Source organism: Manduca sexta, chromosome 21, assembly GCF_014839805.1.
Source record: "Manduca sexta isolate Smith_Timp_Sample1 chromosome 21, JHU_Msex_v1.0, whole genome shotgun sequence".
NCBI lineage: Eukaryota > Metazoa > Arthropoda > Insecta > Lepidoptera > Sphingidae > Manduca > Manduca sexta.
This window is the reverse complement of record NC_051135.1, coordinates 3675850-3693888: the sequence shown is the minus strand read 5'-3', so window position 1 is coordinate 3693888 and position 18039 is coordinate 3675850. Positions and strand designations below refer to the sequence as shown.

Genomic DNA, 18039 nt, shown 5'->3' with positions numbered 1-18039 from the left:
TCCATAATTATGACTATTGACTCTTGGATGAAAAACCAAATTTCGACACATTATCTACTTTTAAATATTCATACTTTATATTTTGTAACTCGAGTCCTCATATAATTTAATGGATACATGATGATGGTATTCTCTTTGATACCCAAGCGTCATAAATCGTAACTTTAAAAAAATGACTGAATTAATGTTGCCAGCTCATATGGCAATTGAAACTTCATATATTATACATAATATATCTACTTCACATAAAACATAATATATTTGTATATTATTTAGGACGTATTGCTTTAGATATGAGATTTGGTTGATTGAAACTTGATAAAAAAATCGAAGGGCTTAATGGATCAGTGTTCAGCATAAATTATTTATATATTTTTTTTATATCGATCTGTGTCCACTTTGGGCGACTTATCATTTTTTGGGAAGAAAAAGCCTAATTTTCTATACGTCAAGGTTTTCCCATCGTAAGGGATTTATGGGAATTTAAAATAAAGTCAAACTTAATGTTTTAACAAAATGTTTAGTGCAAGGTCTAGTTGAATATCTGCTCTCTATGTTACTAGATAAAAAGCTATTTGTTTTTTAGTGTTCTATCAAATATGTAGTGATTTTTTAAATTCTGTGTCAGATTTTAACATACTTCGCTAGGAAATCTAGAGTAAATTCAAAATTGTAAGTAGAAACATTATGTACTGGTTGCGGGCTGCTGCTATACAATGTGTAGTCTCCAGAGTCAGAAAATATGTAAAATGGGCCTCGGAGTTTTGTTTCTACATTCTACAGTATCAAATTAAAAAGTAAGTTCGTGAATGCTTATTTTCAGTGCGCTGGTTATTCCGATATAGATAAATTTTAAATAAAACAGAGTAGAACAATTGACAGTGTGAGTTGTTTAATTGTTAATTCAAGGAAATATTGTGACTTGTCATGTAGATTTTTACTCTTTTGTCTTGTAAGTTCAATCATCATTTTAATTTATTATTTTGAGATATTCACTGCTCATGGCAACAATTCTTTATTTTTATGATCATATAAGGAAAATTACTGAACTGCGTTTTAGTAATTTATTATACAAAAAAAACCCATTAAAAGATATAAAATTTTTCGCATACATTTAAACTTATTAGATATACATAATATCTACTTCTAGGCGATTTTATTTCGTTTACAATAATATATATACCTGTTGTAAGGATAGTTGCAATAGAAAAATATGTCAATGATTACGTTTCTAAAATTGGAACTAGAAATAAATTATATTTTACGCTCATGATCTGCGCAGTTTATTACGTAAAAGGTTCGTTTCTTTTAAAAATTACTGCGTCGGGTAAAATACTTTAATTGTACCTTAGTATTTAAGTATTTATAAAAATTTTAAACCCCTGATGGAAAAAAAGGTGATATAAATTTCAGGTGTGTATTTCTATATATGTCTCATCAAAAAATGGTACGATATATAGGTTTTTTTTTGTTGGAATAAAAAATTTAAATATACCACATCGTGGGATGTCTATAACATACTTTCATCCCCCGACTGGGCCTCAGTCCCCTGACGTGAGGACTCTTGTGTTAAAATATTACTAGGTACTATAGGTAGGTATAATAAAATTAAAGAACAAACATATTCTATTTTTTAGAGTTTAATTATAGGGGATTATTTATAACAAGGCTTTTGTTTGTGTATTTCTCTTTGCATTTTCAGAATCATGGATGATCTTACAAATGGTAATGATGAAACAGATAGTTTAATTGACAGTGAAATTGATATTCTTCCTGAAGAAATAATGCTAGAAATTTTTAAGTTGCTGCCAGTGGAAGCTATAGTAGAATGTGAAGGTGTTTGCCAAAAATGGAGGAGATTAGCAAGAGATACTGGGTTGTGGAGGCATATACAAATAGTGTGCTCTGGGAAAACAGGCATGACAGAAGCATGCGAGGCAAATATGGAAATCATTAAAACACACAGTGAATGTGTCCGTCTTTTGAAGCTGCAGTATATTTATAATTACTCAATTATTAATTCAGTCATTAACATATGTCCTAATCTAATTTCTTTAGAGTTGGTCATGTGTCGGATAGGGCAAGAATTTGGAACAGACATAATTAAATGGCCTAAGTTGAAAAAGTTAAATTTGAAAAATTCACTTTTACTGAATAGTAAAAAATTAGATATCCAGTTTGACCAGTTTAAATATTTAAACTATTTGGCTTTGTCTGATTTTGGATTGTCACCTAATAATTGTGATACTTTGCTGCATTGTAAGTACTTAACACACATCTTAATTGAAAAGATTAGAGAGCTTCCATTAGAATATACAAAAGCTTTGATATTATCTAAACAAGATATTTTAATAGCATTTCATATATTTGGTTGTGATTCTATTGATGATCATTGTTTGTTTTTGCTATCCCAGTGCCCATGTCTAAAAGATCTTGCAATAATAAGATGTGACCTCTTGACAGATAAAGGATTGTCATATTTAAAATATTTGAAAAATATACAGCATCTGCAAATTTGGAACAACATAGTTTTCTCTGAAATAAATTTACTAAAAACACTGAGTAGCCCAAATTTAATGAAACTGCAAAGTTTAAGCCTATCTAGGATCGGATACATTTCACCAATCATTGTTGATGTTATTTCTGAATATTACACTAATCTCAAGTTTTTAGCTGTTTATCAATGTCCTATATTAATATATACGGACTATGTGAGCCAGCTTAAATCAAAATTCAAAGATATTGTTCTGTTATATTAGAAATTAATTAAAGAATTAAATCTATACTTATAATAAATCAATAAATAAAACACAATTTATAAAATCTGAAGTGTATTTTCTGTACAAATAATGGCATTTGATTAACAAGAAAAAATTAAGGAATAGCACTATTTTAAGGACCCGATTTAAATTTTATTCTAGTCACCAGGCAAACAATTCATGATGAATTCTAGGTTTAATTTATACAAAAATAACATTTCATTAAATATTTTCATGTTACTACGACATAGACATAATGTTACTGTCTATATTCTACAAGAATGGTAATAATTACATTATATTTAAAGTGTTTAAAACTTGATACCTACAGTATTAAGATATAATAATATCTACTGATATTATGTTGTGTCATAATGACGTTTAAAGATATTATATTGTGATGAAGAAATAACTGTTTTATTTCTACAATTACTTGCTAATTTAATTTATTTTAACGTAAGCTCACGCCCTGAATCCATGTATGATTAGACCTGTGCTATTAAGCACTCACAGTTTCTTGCTGCCGTCGTATAACACGATAGTGGGCGAACCTATCGTCATATTGGGAACATTCCAATCTTATGCACACCACACATTTTTAAAACTTAAAATTCTTGAATTTTGATTGTACTATCTGGGAATCCAACCAGCTTTTAAAAATCCACCGATTTGCGTGCTGCGGTTTCTACTAAACCAATTGGGCGACAAATTTGATTTTAAGTAGATTATTTATTATGAGAAAACCCCAATACAAATATTTTAAAGTATCAGAAATAAAGAACTGTAAAAGGAAATATTCCTACGTCATGTAGTGATCTTCTTTGAAAGGTATTTTTAAAACAATAACAAAATTCATGTATACCATAATTCTATGTTTTATGTCAAACATATCACAGCAGTGGGATTATTTTGGTACAAACGACACATTCTATTACCTATATCTACGTTAAAATAGCCCACAAAAAAGAGCGAAGAATAAGAAATGTAAATTACTGCAATACATGAAATAAAACATGCTATTTTTACAAATATTCGAGCTTACATACTACAAAATTTTGATTAGTTATTTGTTCCTACTTTACATTTTTGTACACTGCCTATTTTTGGTTTCGAAAGGAACAAAAAATATTATTTAACAGATGAGTAATAATAATGACAGTGTGTATTACGGCCATAATAACTGCAATTAAATATTATAGTCATTGCAATTGTATTAAGTACAATTATAATGACCTGTGACAGATTTATTTACAATAAGTAAAACTTTATCATTATTTGAGGTTCAAAATTCATAATAAGTATTATTTTATTAAAGGTGCTATATATGTATTACAATGTAGAACAAAGTTAATTACTTATGCGTTACAAAAATCAATCGGAGATGTCTTTAGGTGTTATAAGAAAAAATTTAAATACCTATACTTTACCATAAAATTTTACATGTACCTAAAGCCTCATTCATACTATAAGAATTGTTCGCACAATGGACATGTTCACACTGATGTCAATCAAAACATGTTGAAAGAATTATAGCCCGTACTGCAATTCTATAAAACTACAGCGTGAAGTGAGGTGACTGAAATCACCAGAGATATTATGCGATAACGTCAATGTGACAATAGATATCATTGTTTACAGAATACCGCTTATATACTCACATACTCACCTTGTGGCGCTAGTATGGTAACAAGGTGATGTTTTGCATCCCCGCAAAAATATACGGAGGTCGGTATACTTCACTTATAGAACACGAATCAATGAACAAATAAGTACCAAAAATTACATTTTTAAAAATAAATTTAAAATAAAACCACCCGTGTAATGGGAATCACTCCGTGTGGCAACGATGATTTTCGCACCACACAGCATACACACACAAGTGCTTTGACGCGCGCCGCGGCCGCGCGGACTAGCCGTGTCGATTGGAAACAGCTGGTGCCGTCCGTGTGTGTGTGTGGGCTATTCGCGTTGCCGTGGGGTCCTATTTTTATATGTACGTGGGGGTTAATTCTAAATGATCGTAAAATAATTTATTTAAATATTCGGAATCCAGTTTGAGGTAAGACTTACATTGTTACAATGGACTCTATACAGCAGAGATGCAAAACAACACTTTCTATATCACTGCGGATTCCGATGCGAGGTCGATAGTGTAATCTTACAGAATAGCTAAACTGACCAGGAAAGTAAAAAACCTGCTTTGGCACATTTACTTTTTCCTTTTTTATATTCTAGCTTCTGTCATGCTACAAACTTTTATGCAGTACATCAGCTTTCAGAGAACTTAATGACAACTTTTAATTAAAATATTTATTTGCATTGCTATCTTGATCTACGATAATTATTTTGTCTATTTAAAAAGTATGCATACTATAAAAAAAAACGTGACGCGCAAGTGTAACATTTGTAATTAACTCTTATGCTACAGCCCTTTTAACGATACGCGTAATCGTGAGGCAAAAATAGTCGAAGATCATAATAAAGATCAACCAAAATCAACTGTATTTATAATAACTCAGCATAAGTTGAATCGCAGCTGTCTTGGACCCTAACCGACTATGCTTAACTACAACCATAAAAATTATAGTGATTTTATATAAACATAAATCGGAAAAAGTTATTTTACAGTGCAATTGATGTTAAATAAAATTCATGTATGTTAATGATATTTAGATACTATGGATATCTTACCGGGACTCGTGATTTCATTACCACATAATAGGGGACCGGCCTATGCTTGATTTTGTCTATTATTCTATATGTAATGGTTAATAATATGAAAAAGAAGTACTCTTGCGAAAACTGCATAAAAATTGGTTAAAAAATGAGCGAGTAATTCATATTTAAAATATTGTAATGTGCAGAAGTGGGCGCGATGTGGGGATATCGCTACACCTCTTTCTTTCGCACGCGTCGTAATTCCCGATGACGTCACATGTGGATATTTCGTCTCTTCTGTTTCTTGTTAATTACCCCTTCCACCGAAATTCAAAGACTTATAACTTGTTGATTTTTTACCGGATTTTAAAAATTCCTTCTGCGTTATAATTTATATTATGTAAATATTTGATAAAAGTAAAGAACAAAAATGAGTCCGGTACCCTATTGTGAACTATCGATTTACTTTTTCCAGTTAAAAGGAAGAGTGCGACCAATTGACTTAGAAATATTGGTTGAAAAGGATAGTTATAAATTACATAACATAGTTTATATAAATACAAAAAAATATATATTGACAAAATATCAAAGAAATATAATAATCAATGAGGTAATAAATAAATAAAATTAAAATTTATGAAAGTATATTATTATTTTCACATTAAATCTTGCCCTTTTGTGAGATGTGTATAGTATTTAAATATCATTATTGTAAAAGTATACAATATAACATAGAAAATTTCTTCCACGAAAACGCGCTCACCTACTTTTATTACTCGCTTACAGTGTGTGTGAGCAGCGTGAGTGCACACGCGTCACGCACACTACGCTCATAAAATGGTGAGGTTCGTCTTCGTGGATGAAATGAGCTATAATTTAGTTTCGATTATTTCAATCAGTCATGTATTTCCAACAATTTGTAGATATTTCATTCAATGTGGAAAGTAATCACCTACCTATTCTAATTACTAGACGAGTACGCCAATTTGAGCCTTAATTTTTCAACTTATTTTATTTTGTTTGTATCTCATGTAAGTGAATCGAATTCTTATGAGATAATAAAGTTTCTTTAACCGTAATTTTTTAAAATCCATCCGGAAGTACGAATCAAGTCCGTAACCCCAACACACTACACGCACACTAATGGCGGTATGGCTATGGTTATTAATGAGATAATAGGGTAGTTACTGAGTCTAAATGTCATTTTGTAGATTATTTTACACGCAGTAGATAGTAAACAAAAAAAAAAAAACTGAATATAGTATCAAAACTATTAGCAAATGAGGTAGAGATTCATATGTCAAATATTGCAATACATAAAAGTTGGCTCGCGGTATGGGTATTTCTTTCTTACGCCCGCATGATTACAATCTGCATTGTCACACCTGTCTATTATCTCTTTTCTGTTATTTGAGTTTCCACTTTCATTTGTTTTAAAACTCTGTAACTTGTTTATTTTTTAATGGGCTTCTTCTTTGTGTTAGGTATGTATTGCGTAAATTTTAGATAAAAGGAAAATAATTAAAGCCGACTACCCTATTCAGGCAGAAAAGATTTTACATTTGGTGCGGTCCTCAAAATGGCGTGCACGCCTCATAAACATCACAATTAATGACTAAATTAGTGGTAACAGAATCATCATCGTTTGCGCCCTCGCATGAATTGCAGCGCTTTTTGCATTAGAGGAGCTTTTTTGGGCTTGTGGGCAGAAGAGGACGATGTAGTGACAGGCGGCGGCGGGCGGACCGAGCCCGCACGCGCCACGTTCGGCGCAGACGCGAGCGACGCCACCCTGGCGGCCGGACTCGCTGTCGACGCGTGCGCAGTGCCGTGCAGCGCCTTCAAATAAATACATCATCATAAATAAACGGATAGTGACATATAATAAGTTCTGACCTGAAACAGATATTTGTCTTGGTACAATAATTGAATTTGCAAGATATCGTTGTGACTGGGAAGACTCATGAAATCATTTATTATATTGCAAAACACTAACACATACAATAGTGTGTGTTAGTGTTTTGCTCAAAATTCATTGAATACGGTTGTTTGTTGTTTTTTATATTATAATGTAGCTTAAATAAAAATCAGCTTCGAGGGTGGTACCTCTGGCGATTATAGGTCGACGATTGACGATGGAGGATCGTTATGAACGTGGCTAAAACCGGGACTAACGTCTGCCATCTTGCGAAAAGTTATAAATACGATACAGGAAATGTTGACTAGATTAGTACATAGTCATAGACCATTTCTCAGTTGTTTATATTTAATATTCCAATGCTTTTCTTAGTAAGGATTTAAACAGAATTAATGAAAGAGATTAATAGCTTGGTCGAGTTCGAACTATATTCAGCCTGGTTTATGACATCATCATCCAAAAACTTATTATTGCAAAAACTGCTATGTTGCATTTAATAAATATTATAAATACTACACAACAATAAAGTCACAATTTTAATAGGATTTTTGGTTTTACTTGAAGTTATTTTTAAAATTTAAAGCAGTAATTTTGTCTCCTACAAAAAAGGTTCTTTACAAGTATTTACAAATTAAAAAGTGTTTTTTAAACAAATAAAAGAAATATCGCGGTGGTAAGAATTTATTATAAAAAAAAACAGCTAATATTAATCAGTACCTTCAAGCATGAATAATAAGGAATTACGCACAGTAATTTTATTATGTACCTAGCTATAATTTGAGTAAGTAAATAAATATTACAAATGTTTATATTTTTTCTATAATTCTTTTATGGCGGGTAGAGGCAAAGAACACTATCTTACACTCAGTGAAATGAGGAATGCGATAAAAATGCTGAATAATATTAAATTCTCTAACGTGGTATATTTACTATCTATGACAGCTCATGGATGTTGAAAAATAAAGGATCTGGACTGTTTTCAATTACAGACTTTCATTTATTTTTATCAACCGCACTCGTCAGGCGTGTCCGGCCTGAGATCTAAAACGCAGCGACCTTATAACAGCCGTGGTCAGGTCTCGTAGACCTCTTGCAGCCGCCTATGGTGTTCACCATGGTCGGCGGCTGAAGGTCACGGCGAGCGATGACCTCCTGCGAATGCGTCATCTCGCGGAAGAAGATCGCTGATCGGGGTCATGAGCAGAATGATCCCGTCGGCAGCCAGAAGACGAAGGAGGCGCTCGGTGGACGACTTACCGGCGCCTCGTTCTCTGCGTTCTGGAGGCATCTAGAGAATCTGCCACCGCATCCCGTCTATCGTACCTAAGAGGCGACTAAATAGGGCTTATAGAGAGTCGCGGGGGGAGCAGTGGGGGAGCTGTTCACTCAAATTTTAGCGCCTCTGAGATGTACGACAATGTGGATGGTCAGTTTACCCTTCTCGTAGTCGCCAAAGTTGTCTTTTAAAGTTTGGGGGAATTTGAACTCTCTAGCTTATAAAGGGGCCGCAAGGCGGTATCGCGCAGGACGATTCCGAGCTGCTTGGGGCAACAAGAAATCCAGGGGCCGTCCAGTATACGCTGAGGGAGGCCACCGCGAGCTTTGCTTGGTATTAGTTGGTATACCGGTGTAGGGTGTACAATAAGGTTAGGGACTATCATGGTGGCACCATAATTCGATGCTTTTCCATGGACACTTTTCCACACACAAGATGGTTCTCCTTGCCTCTATCCCCCATAAATTGTTTGACAATACTATACGTCGTAAACTGCCAATTTACATATAGTCCATTGAAATGTTACATTTTTAGGCCTTACCTTGCGTTTTTTAGAGGACGCAATTTTATTTTTTTGAAGTGTAGGGTGGTCAGTGTAAAGCTAAAACCAAGTTTGTGGGATCGCCACCCTTGTCCCACGGCCGCCATCTTGAAAATAGGGGTTGAAATGTTGTTTACGATGTATCTCTTAAACGATTTATCTGACAAAACAAATGTATAACCATTTTTTGTTGCAAATTAAATTCTATACTCCTTTGGTCTAGTACCTTTTGTCGGAGAACTATAAATAAAAAAGTTTTAAGCGAAAATGTTAAGAAATTCAATGTTAAGCAATGTCCATTGCAACGTCATCAGAACGTGTGTTTATAAGGTTCATAATACTTTTTTTTGTACTCTCATTACGTACAACACAAACCCGCGGTTGTCGGTTTGTACGCGAATTACTTGGATCCTGAATCGCTTTGGCACAGATGAAGCAATTGTTCACAAAATCAAAGTTTGGCTCTGGAGCTTCTGAAACTGACGCTGAACTATCGGTTCGATTGTCCACGTAATAACAATAACACGCAATATGTACAGTAACTTCCGAAATAGTTCGTAAAAATTGTTCATTAATCTCATAATTTTTTGCTACAGCTCGCTCTATTAAAGTTTTTACATATTTTGCCTTCACAGTTCTAATTTTATTTTCACCTATAGGTTTTTTACAAATAAAACAATCACTCATGGTGGAATAATAAAAAAGCACACTTAAAAAGTCAAAATGCTAATAAAAAAAAAGTATCTAAAATCATTCGAAATCGTCTTCACAATTAAAAACAGAATAAAATACATCCGCACGTACAGAAATATGTAGCACAACTAAAAGATATAAGTTGAACGACAACTTCAACACAATATTATCAGCTATTCTTACAATAAGAGAGGTTAGAAATAATAATAATAATAGCAGGCAGATGTTCTTTTGTTCCCTAATGGTCCCTTGGGTATTTGGGTATTAATGAGAGTACAAAAAAGTATTATGAACCTTATAAACACACGTTCTGATGACGTTGCAATGGACATTGCTTAACATTGAATTTCTTAACATTTTCGCTTATAACTTTTTATTTATAGTTCTACGACAACAAGTTACTGAACCAAAGTTGTAGAGAATTTAATTTGCAACAAAAAATGTTTATACATTTTTTTGTCAGATAAATAGTTTAAGAGATACATCGTAAAAACCATTTCAACCCCTATTTTCAAGATGGCGGTCTTGGGACAAGGGTGGCGACCCCACAAACTTAGTTTCAGCTTTACACTGACCCCCCCTACACTTCAAAAAAATAAAATTGCGTCCTCTAAAAAACGCAACCCTAAATGTAACTTTTCAATGGACTAATACATTTGAGTTTAATTTAACTATCGTTACTCGGTTTATTATTCGAAGACTACTCGCACCCAATGTTCACGCAAGCGCATTTTAATTTCAAGTACGCTCAAGGGGCGATGTTCAAATATCCACACAAAAAATACTTAAGGCGATACCTCAAGGTCCATTTTCATACATTTTGTTTCGGCTTTAATCTGGGTAACTAAATAAGTATTGGCAAGTAAAGAATTTAAATTTCGTCGTATTAAATTTTAAAGGCCGAAATATCCATGATTATTAATTATTTTTACATTTTTCTTTCAACTGCGAGAACTAATCACTAACTAGACGTGAATTTAAATTCTTTACTTGCCAATACTTGTTTAGTTACCCAGATTAAAGCCGAAACAAAATGTATGAAAATGGACCTTGAGGTATCGCCTTAAGCGAAACCATAACTTAGTCTATAAGATTACGCAAAAATTCGAGTTACGGTTACCTTAAAAGATAAAACATAATATAATTACGTAAGTAGCTAACGTATATCTACCGTGAGCATATAATCGTTTGTACAAGTGTTCCTGAGATTGATTTTATTATGATTAGAGAAGGGTTTGATGAATCAATTTTGAAGAACCACTATATTTTTAAACAGTTTTAAAATAATAAATCCGAGTACCCATAACTGTTGTGTTCTTTAAGTTTCCATCTAATTATTTACCTAAATATTTGGAGTCTAACACAGGTAATATCCTAAATATGTATTTTCGGAAATAATAGCTTCGTAAACAATTTCCGTTTCCGTTTTCGACGCTTCTGGAAAAATAGATCATTTTTATCTCTTTATACTACGTATAAATATGAATCGTACGCGATTTCAAAAGAATAATGAAATAAAGGATATAAGTTGAAGTTTTCGAAATAACGACTAATATTGTATTATTTTTGATTTGGTGTGAAAAAATGAGATAATTTTGACAACATATTTTTTTAACGATTATATTATTGTTTGCTGGTGGTAGGATATATGTATTTTATATTCGTCCGGATAGTGACCACCGTAAAGATCTTAAAAGCCGCCATAGTGGGCCACGCAAGTGTGTCGCGTTCCGGGGCAGTCTGTGTATATCCGGTTCCAACTGGCCTGCATAATTGTTTCGACTACCGAGGTGAAATCATCTCTCGTCAGTCGACATTCTATTCGACCCCACTTCACTTACCATCAGGTGCAGTGGGGTAACTTTGCTGTTTGACCGTGTCCGTATTTTTTTTTCCATTTTATAGCGTTTGGGTTCTATTTTGTAGTAATAAACACTTTTCTTTCTTTTATTAAGCCGGTTTACCAAAAACCCACTTTATGTAGTTTTAAGCCCAAATAATATAAAATGCCTTTCTTACTTACTTGTTTTCTAGCAATATTGCGTGGGGGCTTCACAACAGTATCCACATAAGCCATTTTTGTCTGTTTGATTGGAGCTTTTTTCGCTTCCTGTGTTATCTTAATGTTGGCTGTTAGAGCTTTCAATCTGTGTTCTTGTTCTTCTTGGCATCTCTGTAAAAATATAGTTCAGTCCTATAACTTAAAAGTATATTGTCAGATAGAGATGGTTAGATAGCTAAGTTTACTACATTACTTGCTCAGGTAATGTTGTGTTTTACACTCTTGTAACTCAAAAGTTATAGTCGTGGCAACGGCTTAAAATGTTACGATACTCTCAGTTTAGTGAAAAATACTAAAGTTATTAAAAGTGGAAAACAAAAATTGTAAAACATATATCTTGAGCTGTAATGATGTTAGTTTCTCTAAAAAATCTGTAACTGGAGACTTTATTTCATGTTATTTGGACAGGACAGGACAACCTGTATACAAATTCTTTTATTTCTTAACATGCATTTTTTTATGTGGGCTGAAGGCTGTGACTTCACGGCGAGCTCGCTCCCACCTCGCTTTGAAATTGCTCGCAATTCGCCATTGTAGTAGGGCTGTTAGTGGAATGGTTTTCATTGATAAAGTTCATATTTAGTAATTATAAGATTTAGCTCGTACCAGATACATTTCTCTCCAGGACTCCATTTCACGTCGTTGTTTGTTCCTGAAACTTTTCTCGCAGAACCTTTGCCAGAGGTGATCGGTGTCCTCCATTAGGTACGGATTATAATGCTCCAGCGTGAACAGCTGTTCCGGTGTTGCTCTGTCTACCACTGGCTTTAAAATATTGTATGGCACCCCACCGGTGAATTCGAGAGCTTCAATGATAAATGATAAAATTATTAAACAATATATTTTTTTGTGGCTGAATAATAGTTTATTTGTACATCCTGCTTTTTGCGGTAATATTGTATTCATGAAATAATATTTTTATTTGATAAGAATTTTGTAGGTGTGTATTATATGTCTATAATATATAGGTACTATAATGAAAAAATATATTTTTCTGGATTCCGCAATGTTTTACGTACCTTAAAAAAACACGCACACTAATCTCATGACATTTAAGTGTTTAGTTTATGAAACTTAAATTGTCTATAAACCACTGATATTCTATGATCCAGGACCCGTTCAGGCATTAGTGACCAAAAGAATTATATATGAAAATGACAGATAAAGCTATCACAAATCCTCGAAATAAATACTCACCGTCTATATGTTCCTGAAGTATGTGAACGCACATTTCGTAAAGTGATGGTATTTTTCCAATCACTTTATTTCCCGAGTAAACTTTGGTTCTGGAACGATAGATATACATAATAAATAAATTGTCCAATCTGTGATTTGATTTATATGAAAATACGAAATTCAGAACACCAAAATATAAATTAACAAATCAATCATTCAGTAATTTTAAAATTGTAATAAATGTTTCTATTGTTATTGAATATCTTTGCAATACATTAGATACAAACGATGAATAAAAGCCTGGTAATACCTTTGGTTTTTGGAAGATATGCCCGCATTTAGAGCTTCATCATCCGTGAAATGCATTAGGGCCTTTGGAGGCGGCCTTGGTCGGTAATTGGGTGAAATTTCTGGCAAAGCAGTAATCTCTAATGCTGGTAGAGGGGCTAATTTGGCTGTAGGCGCTAATAGGGCAGCTGGACTCAACTATAACACATAATTAGGACATACATATATACATAATAAGACATAATCAAAACATCTCAGGGTTATATAAAATGTTATATTAACTTACATCATTAGTAAATGAACTATTGGGTGATTGTATATCTTTAATGTGCGGTAATTTCTTTTTGGGTTTTGCAGGGCTTATCATGCCAAGAGCCTCAGCGAAACTGGCACCTGTAATTATAGAAGTATTATTAGTATTTACCATAATGTTTAAAAAATTATAATGGTGCTCTCATCTTAGCACATACTAACAGGCACTAAGCAAGTGGCTCCGAAATGCATACCTTCAGATTATCGTGCGATTTCATATTTAGTGTTAAGTGTTTAGCGCATACCTGAACCACAATCGATTCCATCGTCACTGTCTTCATGATTTTCATTATCCTTTTTCTTTGGTACATCTTCCTGCGTCTTACTGTTGGATTTGACAGTTTTATGTTCTGACGATGAACTAGACTTACTTCTAGATTTCTTTTCACTACTTTTAATTTCATGTTTCTCAGATTTGCTTTTATGTTCACTACTACTTGATTTACTGTGACTTGATGATGAATGTTTGTCACTATTGTGACTGCTGGACTTATCTCTACTTGAATTATTTTTGTCTTTTGATTTTTCCTTATTAGAGGAACTATGTTTCTCCTTGGAACTACTGCTATGACTATCCTTTGATTTATGTTTAGTTACTTCTGGCTCTGGTTGTTTATGCTTTTCCTTGTCAGTATTTTGTAATTGGCTTGAACTCCTGTGTTTGTCAGATTTGCTTATATGCTTTTCTGAACTACTTTTATGTTTGTCACTGGAGTCATGTTTATGCGATTTATTATCATCTAACTTACTATGTTTACTTGAAGTTTTAGATTCCTTACTACTTAATTTATGATCGGATTTTTGTTTCTTGTCAGGTATTGAATCTTTATTATCATCAGAACTCTTGTGTTTGTGTGAACTCTCTTTGTCGTGTCTGTGAGACTTCTCTTTACTTGATGATTTTTCAGATGAATGTCTCTCTTTGCTGCTTGAACTGTGATGTTCAGAGTATCTTTCTTTTTGGCTCGATTTTTTGGAGCTGGAAGAGTCCCTTTTTTCGGTAACATGATTATTGTGGGAGGAGTGTTTAGATGACGATTTGTGATTACTTGATGACTCCTTGTTATCCGGCTTTTTATTTTTGCTGTATTCAACAGAAGACTCTGAAGAATTACTCTGGTCAGAATCTGAAGCATCTGATTCATGACTGTCATATTCTGGTTCTCTTCTTGACGATTTAACAGAATCATCTTTTCTTAATTTCACAGGTTCTTCTTTTCTAGATTTACTACTTTTTTTGTTATGGTCATCATACGAATATTTTGACCTTTTTGCATTAGACTCTTCATCCTAAAAAGTATAATAAATATTTATTATAATATATTCATTCATAAATGTAATAAATTTTTTCCAGGACCTTTACGTTAAATAGTTTTGAGGCAATATTATTAAATTGTACCTTTAAACCCCACTCTACCATACCTTAACAGTAAAATGTAACCTTGGGTAATGTACTTTCTGTCTACTATTTGTATTATTTTACAAATGTAATCATTTTGTGGTGTGTGGTTATGGAGAGGTTTTTGTTTAAAAATATCTATCTATATGGAATTCGCATTTTGTATGTTATAAAAAAATAGGGTTTTAAAATTATAGACATTACTCAAAATAAGTATATAAGACACTAAAATTTCTTTGTATACATAACTTTTTGTAAACAAGCAAATTAATTATCATGGATGCTAAGTTTAATTTAAATCCCTTCAGCATTAAACAAATAACATTTAAGTATGATCACTAACATTCTCATCTATAATATTAGTATGACTACCACATACCTCGCTACTCTGATATTCCCTCTTCGTTCCACTGTTAGTACCATTCATTTTAGAGGTAGAATTAGTGTTACTGGATCTTATATCCTGCCTTCCATTATCATCTGATTCTCTTCCGCTGCCATGGCCGTTATGTGTTGATGCTATAAAAAAAAAAAAAATACAAATAAAAGTGTGCACCAGAAACCAAAAGTTTTCAATCTATATATTGTTAGTTCATATGTTTTATACAGGAATTTTTATTGTGGGTTTTCCTGTATAAACAGTTGCCTTTATGAAATTGAGCACATATGTCCTTAATTAGTGTAAGACTACTATTTTTTTCTAGGAATTAGGTTGAATAGTTAGCATTTTTTTTATCGTTACATGGTGCTGATGTCCTGGTATAATTGGCAGTGTGGATTACCATAGTGATTGAGTTTGGTTGGCATATTAAAGTTGCTTTCTAACTTTTAATCCCAGAAAAGTATACAGCAAGTTTTTTATTGAGCCTAATTTGAATGTTTTATGAAGGCGCCTGTGCCTTTTATATCGTCTTTGGTAAAAAGTAAACAAAAAGAACATGTTGACTGGCATAAATATGATTCCCATACGATACTCTATAGTATAAGTTCTTTATTTAAAATGTTCTTATTCCAAGGTCAAAATATAATGAACAGAAATAAAATTTTGTCAAAATAATAAAACTTTTGTTTTTGTATGCAATATATAAACATTGGCCACATGACATACTCAAGATTGGTTTAAAAATGCATAAATTTCTAGGTCATTCGACATAATTTAATAACAATATTATAAAAGAATGGACAATTGATGACAAAAAATAAAGCCCGGAGTTTCTTTCTGCCTTTCTTCTTCGGGTAGTCATCGCTTAGGTAGTTAGTGAAAGGCTGGTAGGTTAGCTAGGTTAGGGCTTTTATTGTCCTCACTGGTGAGGATCGCGACGCTGCTTCTCCCTTATTGCTTATTCAAAAATACATATATACATCATTTTATTTCTTCTTCCCTGCCAGCCCGAGCTGGCTTCTTTGTTTACTAGGTATATTTTTCATTTATTTTATTTTCAATATAAATTGTCTTTATTTATATAAGCTAATCTAATTAAGTAATAATTAAATGTTCTCATGTACCTTGACTTATCATAAGTGCAACCATGTTCGCCTATGTGATGAATAAAGCATTTTTATTTTTTTTTATTTTTAATTTCAACATCAATTAAAGAAATTAGGTAACCTCAACACTTTCTTTGTAAATGTAAATATATGACAACTCATATACAAATAATTTTAAACAACCTACCATTGTTTATATAAGTGGTTATGTTGATATGGATGTCTTCATTTCAAAGTATATTGACATATTACCTCTGTTTTTAGGCAAGTACTTATATGTCACCATATTCTTAATTATGCTATGAATCACAAGCAACTAAACAAGATTGTTATTAATATAATTATTAACTAGATATATTTGTACCAACTTTCATGATATTGATGTCCATCCCTCGTCACTCTCGTCTGCTTCCACCATCTCCTTCCATTTCTGAACAAGAGAGCGAGCTGCAGGGCCCACTGCTCCAGGGTCTTTTCGTAGGGCATTTATTGTCCGTCCCACACCTGTATCTTGTAAGTGTTGAACTGTTACGGCCAAATGATATAATCTGTTTATGCATTTTAAAATCTGAAAAAAGTTTTTGTTTATAGATTGCTGGTAAACTTGATTCTTGTTTTCTTAAGTTGCACTCTGTCGTATTCAGATCAAAATTAATAAGTTTTGGGCTACGGTTTACAAAGCCTATAATGTAATTTTATGAAACTTATACACGATTATTACTTACAGTCTATTACACATATGGTTATTTTATACACATCACACCTTTAGTAAACAATTTTATTCAAGAGGTAGCTTGAGAACACGTTGTCATAGTATGTGTGTGTCTTCCTCAAAAAGAGGCTTCTTTCATCATCAAATTAATATATTTTATTCAGCACATATGCATTTTTGAGAAAAATGTCAGCACCTAGTGATTTGGTTTCTATCGCTGAAATATGTACTTACTTTATGTTCGTCGTCTGAATTACTTTCTATAATATGCTGATAACGTTTAATTGAATCAAGCACAGTCGCCATTCCAGGTGTGTATTATTAAATTGTAGAGATGATTTTTTATCATCAGACAATAAGTGCCAGCTGGTAAACGGGCACCATTTTTGTCATAACTCATAAGTACAATAGGGATGTTCATGTGAATTATTATTTTCAATGTATTGAACCATCGGAATTGAAACATCACTAAGACACACTCGATATTTAGATCGATAAACGATTTAGAATACCAACGCGTGGATAATAAATGGGATATTTAATTTTAGAAATGGTGAAGCGTGGCGGACCCTTTAGCCCTTAGCCGGTACTGTTGTCATGGCCGAACTGAATAGCGGCGTGCTCTAGAAACGATTACAACATTTTCGTTAAAAATGTATAAAATAACGTAGCATTATTAGTATATTAAAACAAATGTAGTTATTAATTGAATTAAGTAGGTAATGCAGTTTTAAAATCAATGGAATAACTTATTTTT

General features: G+C 32.8%; 2 protein-coding genes across 7 annotated transcripts; one reads left to right on the top strand and one right to left on the bottom strand.

Annotated features, from left to right (window-relative positions):
- The first annotated feature begins 259 nt into the window (after positions 1-259).
- On the top strand, positions 260-3168 carry LOC115444613 (F-box/LRR-repeat protein 7). Of its 4 annotated transcripts, none has more exons than XM_030170464.2 (2): positions 260-1297; positions 1703-3168. In XM_030170464.2, the coding sequence occupies exon 2, from the start codon at positions 1707-1709 to the stop codon at positions 2757-2759; it is 1053 nt and encodes a 350-aa protein (XP_030026324.1). In that variant the 5' UTR covers positions 260-1297; positions 1703-1706; the 3' UTR covers positions 2760-3168. The 4 variants fall into 4 exon arrangements, with proteins under 4 accessions (XP_030026324.1, XP_030026333.1, XP_030026316.1 ...); XM_030170473.2 differs by having other exon boundaries at positions 261-952; XM_030170456.2 differs by having other exon boundaries at positions 262-797.
- LOC119189993 (transcription elongation factor B polypeptide 3-like) lies at positions 2815-17709 on the bottom strand. Of its 3 annotated transcripts, XR_005112709.1 has the most exons (11): positions 17517-17709; positions 16939-17138; positions 15462-15601; positions 13929-14973; positions 13658-13764; positions 13394-13569; positions 13105-13193; positions 12514-12713; positions 11869-12018; positions 6492-7256; positions 2815-6409 (listed from the first exon to the last, which is right to left on the bottom strand). XR_005112709.1 is itself a non-coding variant. In XM_037440934.1 (10 exons), exons 2-10 carry the CDS (start codon positions 17054-17056, stop codon positions 7056-7058), a joined length of 2226 nt encoding a protein of 741 aa, XP_037296831.1. In that variant the 5' UTR covers positions 17057-17138; positions 17517-17709; the 3' UTR covers positions 2815-7055. The 3 variants fall into 3 exon arrangements, 2 of the variants coding, with proteins under 2 accessions (XP_037296831.1, XP_037296832.1); XM_037440934.1 differs by having other exon boundaries at positions 2815-7256; XM_037440935.1 differs by lacking the exons at positions 2815-6409; positions 6492-7256 and adding an exon at positions 11052-11282.
- Positions 17710-18039: the final 330 nt, after the last annotated feature.